At 40.6% G+C, this 8,395-nt stretch overlaps 1 protein-coding gene across 2 annotated transcripts; it reads right to left on the bottom strand.

Moving 5' to 3' along the window:
- Positions 1 to 3,537: 3,537 nt before the first annotated feature.
- LOC116266263 (silicon efflux transporter LSI2) lies at positions 3,538 to 8,093 on the bottom strand. Of its 2 annotated transcripts, none has more exons than XM_031647410.2 (3): positions 6,290 to 8,086; positions 5,233 to 5,422; positions 3,538 to 4,028 (listed from the first exon to the last, which is right to left on the bottom strand). In XM_031647410.2, the coding sequence occupies exons 1-3, from the start codon at positions 7,502 to 7,504 to the stop codon at positions 3,763 to 3,765; spliced, it is 1,671 nt and encodes a 556-aa protein (XP_031503270.1). In that variant the 5' UTR covers positions 7,505 to 8,086; the 3' UTR covers positions 3,538 to 3,762. The 2 variants fall into 2 exon arrangements, with proteins under 2 accessions (XP_031503270.1, XP_049936970.1); XM_050081013.1 differs by having other exon boundaries at positions 3,885 to 4,028; positions 5,303 to 5,422; positions 6,290 to 8,093.
- Between the last annotated feature and the right edge of the window lie 302 nt (positions 8,094 to 8,395).

The raw sequence follows: 8,395 nt of genomic DNA, 5'->3' as shown, positions 1-8,395 counted from the left end.
TTGTTTCTACCGTTGACTGTCCATTGTCATATTTATGTTTTACCCTAACCATTGTGGTCAAAGCCGCCTTCTCTATGTGAAACCCAAAGGAAATTGGCGATGGTAAACTGAAACTTTCTTGACAACTCCTGGCGGAAGCTAAAATATAAAGGTCCAATAACAAATGATATTAGAAATCACATAGTTAAGGAGGCAAAAGTGGCCAGAGTACGAGAGGAGTATGCTCTTCTTGTTTGTTCACCTTGTAGATCAGCTCCTCGCACCATTATTCCTTTAGTCTACCATTAAACTACGGACACCCAAATATTGTATAGGAAGACTATCCACTTGAACAGTAGTAAGTGATCATATTAAGCATCCACTCTCTACATGGAAAGACAAAACAACGGACTTTTGTGTGTTCACCCTCAATCCTGCGTAGGTCCACAGTTGAGTGAGCAGGACCGCAATTGCCTTCATGCTATTATAGTCCGTTTGATTGAACAGTAACACGTCATCAGCAAAAGAAAGGATAACTGGTCATACACTCACCTATCAAAAATAAGGAATTACAATAAATTTATCGTTGACAAGTTTGTGAATCCCCTAGAGAAAATTTCTAGGATAATAATGAGCAAGTATCGGGAGGGAGGGTCTACATGCCTTAGCCCTCTTCTCAAGTTAATGTAGTCCCTTTGACCACCCATTTACTAAATACCGAATGAACCTGTGGTAACACATGAGAATTTTCTCCACCCACATCCCATTGAAACAGAGATGCAAGATAGCATTCCAAAGAAATGCCTAATTAATCCCATGATATGCTTTGTAGAGATCCACCTTGAGATAGACCAAAGGCTTGTTACCATTCTTGAGGCTATGAGTGATCTCATAAGCTAGAATGATGTTATCATAAATGACCTCATGAACAAAAACAGCCTGATTAATAGAGGCAATTCTCTTCAAAATGTTCTTCATCCTGTCAGCAATAACCTTAGTAATGAATTTGTATATACTATTGCAAAAAACATCAATCGAAAACTCTGAAGCTGCTTGGCCCCATCACTCTTGGAAACCAAGGTAATAAGTGTATGATTCACCTTTCACACAAATCAGTTTGTTGAAAGAAGAAACAAAATCACCATACTGACTTCGTATCCAATGATAGACCAATTAGCTTGGAAAAAGGAAGCTGGGAACTATGTAGCCCCGAAAAGTAGTCTCCATCCAAACTAAAGACTACCATAGTAATCTCTTCTCGACAAGTAGTCATGGAAAACTCGTCATTCTCCTTGTTGGAGACCAGGATCTCTATCTAACTTTGATGCTCCCATTGTTGGTGTATGGAACTTGATTCATACTGGACACTCATTGAGGGTTCGGGGGCGTTAGCCTTCGATGGGATTTTTTCTTTTATAAGGGCATTTATGTCATTTTGTACAAATGCGGATCACCCTAATCCTTATGTTGAGAGGAGGGCTGCAGTTTTCTTAAGTCTTCTTTGAGAGTGCCTGTGTTTTTTATCTGTGTGAGTGAATAATAAAAGATCTGTGTGACCATGGACGTATGAGATTTTTGCTCCGAACCACGTAAATATTTATCTTCTTCCTTGTTGTTTTTAACCCCCTCTTGAGAGTGCGAGAAAAGTGTTTTGTGTTGTTCCTAACACCCATCTCCCTCCTCAACAGCTGAGAGCTCCTGATAGTAGGCTTCGCAAGCGTCCTAAATTTCCTGGTGGTCCTTGATAATGGAACCATCCACCTCGAGCTCCCTTGTGAGGTTCTTTGCTCTACAACCTCTTACCAAAACTTGAAAGTATATCATGTTTTAGTCTTCCTGCAGGATCTAGTGTGACCTAGAGCATTGTCTCCAACTACTATCCTCCTCCTCCATGCACTCCATCAACTCCTCCCTAAGAGTATGCTCCTTCCAAGCACCGAGATCATGTAGCTACACCCGCTACACTCTATCTAGTTCCACCTTTATAGTTAAGGTTCTAGTTTCAATAGGACCAAAGTGAACATTTCTCCAACTAAAGGGAGCAACTACACCCTACTTCCAACGTGGACACCAGATTAGTCATGGGGCATCCTCTCATGTCACTAGCCCAAGCTGAGGCATTAAAGTAACTGAAGTGTCTCAAGCATTTGTTTCTCTCTATTCTGTCCACCAAAACTCATCACCAATGGACAATGGTCTAATATGGTGTACAGGAATACCTTCACAACACTGTCTTCGCCCATAGTTTCTCTCCAAGCTTGTTAAGTAGCACCATGTAAGCTTACAAGGCGTTAGTTTGTCTTCTTCCCTATTGTTAGCCCAAGTGAAATGCCTAGCCTGTTATGCCAAGTGAAATGTCTGGCATGCCGTGCAAGGCTGTCAAGTTGCAATTATCCAAAAAGGCATTAAACACAAAGCTAGAGGCAAACACCGGTCTTCTACCAATTTTATCGTCCCTACCCCACACAGCATTGAAGTCAATGAGTAGAACTCAAGGACCACTAATGCTCAAAACAAATCTCTTGAAACTCAACTGATGGCTGACCAGATGGGGAGATAAATACACCACGGTAGACACAAAGGAGAAAGGAGAGAACACTTCATCACAATTGAGAAAAATCCAGCATGGACTAACAATAAGAGGGGACATCAGAATTCTATTAGGGTTTCAGGCTTATATGATTCTAATAGGCCTTTCTCCAATATCAAAATTAGCATGAACAAAAGACTAATAGAAATTATGACACCATTGATGGAATCTACAAGAAGAAATCATTGTGTCAAGAAGGATGATCCCCCCTTGTTCCTTCCTCGCTCACGTTTAGAGGGATGGAAAATCCATCTTCATCCACCAGCTGACGGCAGCTTGACCTTCTGGCGGAGCCGGCCGATGGCCTAGGTGCTGCTGTCAGCCGGCGGAGGAGGATTCCCTCCTCTCCTCCCTTCCTTCTCTATCACACTGGCAAAGAAAAATAAACTAAAAAACAATATTAAAAAGAGTCAAAGGAGGGCCCTCCATCAAAAAAGATGGAGGGCTCCTATTTGATGTTTGTAGATGTCTCTTAAATTTCGAGTCATGATTTATTCTCTCTCTCTCTCTCTCTCTCTCTCTCTTTCATTATATATATATATAATGAGAGAAAGAGAGAAGAATTGAAATCAGTAGGCTGCAAAGCGTTGCCATATGGAAAAACCATTCTAATAAGTGCATTATGCATGGTTTTCTTTCGACACCTATGACAACAATTGTTGAAAATAGAAGTTCCACCTGCATTTGCTCCAACTCAAATACTCATGTTAAATTACTTGAAGAGCTGTTTATCAAGGTGATTATGCACAAAACGATAAGAATATTGATGAAATTCTAACATTGTGTCATGTCTTCATGTCTTCCTTATTTGCACGACCTTCATGATGCACTGACGAATTACTTCCTTTACTTTTTCTAAGTTGAGCTAAATTAATTTTCTTGTAATTTCCATTGACACTGAATGCAGACGACCATTTATTGTCCAAAGCATTCCAAGTTTAAACAGATATTTTCAATGACTAACTTCCTGAAGGATACGACCTTCTCAGGATCAATAACCATTATTGTTCAACTGCAGTTCACAAATGCGAGGTGTAATTCCATCTCTGATGTATGTATCAGCGGCGATGGAATAAGAACTTTAATATATGAACTATGACCCAGTGGATCTCTTAATTTGAACAACTACTTGAGCAGAAAATTTGTAGCTCCAAAGTGCTAATTACGCTCATACACCTTGCAGGGGATCAACATCAACCCCTTATAAGAGGTAAGCCCACAGCAATAACAAGAAGTGTGGAAGGGACGCCAAATTTTAGGTGCGTCCAGAATGAGAGTGTGTATCCGAATGCCTGAGTCCGACGTGCTTGCTCACACACTATCAAGTTTGCTGCTGAGCCCAAAAGTGACAAGTTTCCAGCTACAGTACTGACCCATGCCAACGTTAACCAAGCCTTTGTCTCACTAGAGCTAGAAATAGATGCTGCTGAAGCTGCCACTCGACTGCCTAACAAGAGAACTGCACACTTTGGCTCAGTTAGTAAGACACAATTACCACAACAGGAACAAGGCTCAGGATAACATAGAAGAGCACAGAAGATTTAGCACCAGAATGTTCACCAAAACATCATGATCACAATCACTAAGAGTAAAAATATTTCCCCTCCCCCATATGTCAAGATCCATTTTTTCTCCATTTAAATGGTCTATACTCAACCATCTCCTACTAGAAAAGTAAAAGATGGAATTCATTTGAAACAGAAAAGATATCGAATCCATGTGGGAAGTCACAGCCGTATTTCTAAGAGCACATGAGACAGAAAATCAATAACAAGTCGATATTACTCAGTTTGAAAATTTTTATAAATAAGGAGGTATGACATGATATCAAAAGCTTCGTTTCAAATTATATGAAAATGGAAATTTTTTCTTTATCAGGGTCCAAAATTAGCAGGTTTTAACCATCTAAGATACAGCTTGTGACAATGATGGAGATGATGGAGACCAAGGAGAGGATGTGAGCATGCAACAAAGTATAGTGATTGGGTGCCATATGAACCTCTTAATGTGGATTTCACAAGCTAAAGGAGCTAAAGCTTGCTTTCTTCATGGATGTCTGTAATCTACAACCGATGATATTCAGGTGATAATCTAGACTATCCTGACATATTAGAAAAATTAGTTAATCAGCTTAAAGAAATGAACACTTGAGAAGTTGAGATTTTGGCAATTTGGACCTGGTTTAACAGAGAACCAGTACAAAGAAACTTATAATTTGACTTGGGAAATCCTTTTATTTCCAACACTGACCCACAAAAGGAAGTAAAAAAATGGGATGCTTTAGCTGCTTCATTTGCTTATTTAAGGAAGCAGATTGCTAGTGGTGTGTGACTTGATCTTAATTCTGAACCAAGTAGGATCCAAGTTGGTTCAGTTTGGAGCACTTTGACCAGTTTTATGCATATCCAAAGATGTATTTCAGACATGAAGGTTAGCATTTCTGACATGTTCTGCGACAAGGTAGTAATTTTTCTGTTGTCTGTCAAGTGATGAAATATATACACCACATAAAGAAAAAGCTTGTCTCACCACAATAAGATGCAAGGGCAATGAACTAAAAATTTCCAGGGAAAGTAAGTTCTACAGTATATTCTCTGCAGCTTATGATGATGCACAACAAATATTCAAAGAAAAATAATCCAAGTGAAAATATGACAGCTCACCAGTGGGAACATTGGAAGCAAAATTGCATAGAACTACAATCACAAGAGCAAGTGTCACCATCCCGCTGACCTTGTCGATTCGTGCATATGGCTCCACAGTATCCCAACAAGTGCTAGGCACTCCAGTTTTATTAAATCCCTCAATAGTTATAAACATACCACAGAAGAATACCAGAAGGGAATAGGACACCTGCTTGGAATTCAAAAATAACAGAAATAACTGTTACTTCAGCTGGTTTGCATAGATAGAATTCAACATTGCAAACACATTGTGATAATTAAGTGCTAGTTGTCCAGGATGTGGGGCTAAGTCGACAATGATGCTACATAGACTAGTTTCCACAACTTAAAAATGACCATGTGAGTTAGACTTCTAGCTGATCATGTTTTTGTAGATTAAACTACCATTTGTAATAGTTTGCTGACAATATAAGGAGAACAAAATTTGGAGCATAATCAAATAGCATTGTTTGTAGCGCTCAATAGATAGTAAACTATAAAAGGTCAACACTTTTAGTAGATAGATGAATATATTGTCATGAGAGAATTGCCAACAGCAGGCAGGTTTCCTCTCATACTTTGTGAGAATACATTGTCATGAAAGAGCTGCCATGATCAGGCAGAATGCCCCTCATACTATATATATTATTGCTGGGTTAATGAGGTGAAGCATCCTATTGGTTAAGCCAACTGTTTCAGAAGTCATGTCAAAGATTTCAGTAAGAGCGCCGCTATGAGAAGTTTGGAAAAGGATATCCACATTGGACCATGACTCACCAGAGAAAACCAACAATACAATGACTAGTTTGTGAACAACTGTGCATGTGCAGATGGTTGCAGGTCACAAATATAATACATCACTGAATTATCTAAAGGATAATCGCAGATTGGGAGTTAAATCACGGAGCAAATCAATATGGACAAAAGAAAGACAGATAGTAGATGCTCAATTGGCCACATCATTATTTCACAGAAACTGTTCTTTCTTCTCATTATTTAATGAAAATGTGTGAAACTGCTTAATAAACGAAGTAAATCAACCAGAAGTTGCATTTACCTTCTCAAGACATGGGCGTGCATCTTTGAAATCAAGAACCACCAGAGCAATTGCTGCAGTAATTGCTGTCCATGACATATTTAATCCCATGAGCAAAGACATGACCATCCCTAGAGTGACAAGATAAACACATGTTTTCCATAACATTGCTTTCCATTTGTCAATAAAACCTCCCTTCTCATCAGAGCAAGAAAGGACTGATGGAGAACCATCCTCTCCATTTGCCCGATTCTGTATAAAAGTCTTCAATGACCTTCGTGAAGAAACTCCCTCATCTCTTTCGTGATTAATTGCAACGCTACCTAACTGATCCCTTGATGCGTTTGAAATCCTCTCTCGCTCAAAGCTACTGTGTGAAAACTGCACAGTTGTGTTGTCGACTGGTGTTGAATGACTCAATTTAAGATCTGCTCCAGTGCCAGCACCCTCACTTGGAGCCGCTTGCTGAACCAAGCCATCAAAGCCAGAACCGACGTCCTCTGCATTGGCAGGTGATTCAAAATGAGACAGAGTAGCTGGTGAGAACCTGTGTGAATGAACTTCCTCCTCCGCCACTACTTCAGCTGATGCATCTTCCTCATCTTTCTCAATCGATAATATCTTCCAATACATTGAAAGCAGAACGCAGCAATTCAATACCACTCCAACAATCATAGCAAGAATGATTCCAGCCACGAATTTTCCGAAAGGGATCCCGCTTTGTACTGCGATAACTAGGTTCTGTGGATTACCAATTGGAGTGGCCGATGACCCAATATTGGCACTTGAAGCCAGAGCAATGAGGAATGGTTGAGGGGGCAAATTATTTTGCCTAGCAATCTTGAGTACAAACTCTGTTAGAACTACGCAACAAGTATCATTTGTGAACAATGCACTAGCTACAGCAGAGAACAGACAGATCCTACACAGCAAATCCTTACCTCCCTTGCTCCTCCATGAAAGCAACTTGCCCAAATACTTAAACATGTCTGCCCTCTCAAGATAAACGCTAACCACCATGGTTCCAAAAAGAAGGCCTAGAATTTGGAGGTCAACTGCTGCATAAGCTTGCTCGGGAGTGATGACTCTGAAAAGAACCATCATCATGGCCCCGAAGAGGGACCCAGCAGTCCTTCCAATGGGTAGGAAAGGTACAGCGGGGAAGACTGCCAAAACCCAGAAAACAGCGAAAGCAATGACGCCCAAAACCAGCTTCACAGTGGAAGCCATGGCCATCTCGCCCAGTCTCCACCACAGCCACGGCCCTTCCGATCCAAAACGTCAACAATCAGAAAACCATGATCTCAACTTTAAAACTCATAAGACGGCATGCCCCGTTGGAGGACGCAGACCGAAGTTGGTGGGGAGCTGCTCTTTCTTGGTGGTGATTGCTTGCCAAGTTTGATCATCCGCAAACTGAAAAACTCAAGACTCCCACCATCCCAAAAGCAATCAAGCAGCAATAACTAAAAGTGGCGGAGCAATAAATTAGTTGAAAAACGATCTTGGTGGTCGGTATGTTTCAAGTGCCCAACACAAAAATCAACGAGAACAGTGTTTGAGTAATCAAGCTATCCCAAACTTGAACATAAGAGCCAGCAGACGGAGACAAATACTGAGATGAACACGAATTGCTCAAGGGGATCACAGAGACGGCTTTGAAGTGTTTCTTATTCGAAACTGAACCTTCGATGACAACATTTTTATTTAACTGCCGCAATTATTTCCGGTAGAATTTGCCTCAGTCATTTCTGTATTGCTGCTGATATGCAATTTGGTGGTTATCTACTTTGATGATAGAGATTGCTGGTCTGTCACAAGCAGAAGATGAGTCATATGCCAACTTGTCGAGAAAATAAGTGAACACCGTCCTACCTAGTGGAACCATCACATGCTGCCATCTGTATCACTCGGTTAACGCGCTGCACGATGACGAAATCACTCAAGGCATCCAACCAGCAACTGACAGGCCCCGGCTTCACCGAGCTCAGCAGCGTCATCTCCCCAAAGATTATTTGACTTAGTTTCTCTGAAGCTAAAAAAATATAAAACCATTTCAGAGTCGCATGTTACTCGTAATTTCGTAAATGAGCCGTGTGTGATTCTCTTGTTGTCCAGTTTTACTCA

This window comes from Nymphaea colorata, chromosome 12 (assembly GCF_008831285.2).
Source record: "Nymphaea colorata isolate Beijing-Zhang1983 chromosome 12, ASM883128v2, whole genome shotgun sequence".
Classification (NCBI taxonomy): domain Eukaryota; kingdom Viridiplantae; phylum Streptophyta; class Magnoliopsida; order Nymphaeales; family Nymphaeaceae; genus Nymphaea; species Nymphaea colorata.
This window is presented reverse-complemented; position numbering and strand designations above follow the sequence as displayed.

Excerpts from the sequence above, each read along its gene's own strand:
- LOC116266263 (XM_031647410.2), bottom strand. The coding sequence starts at position 7,504 with ATGGCCATGGCTTCCACTGTGAAGCTGGTTTTGGGCGTCATTGCTTTC. Across the intron at positions 5,423-6,289 it reads CACGCCCATGTCTTGAGAAG|GTGTCCTATTCCCTTCTGGT; the intron begins GTAAATGCAACT and ends AATTCCAAGCAG. Across the intron at positions 4,029-5,232 it reads TGCTTCCAATGTTCCCACTG|TTCTCTTGTTAGGCAGTCGA; the intron begins GTGAGCTGTCAT and ends CAAAGTGTGCAG.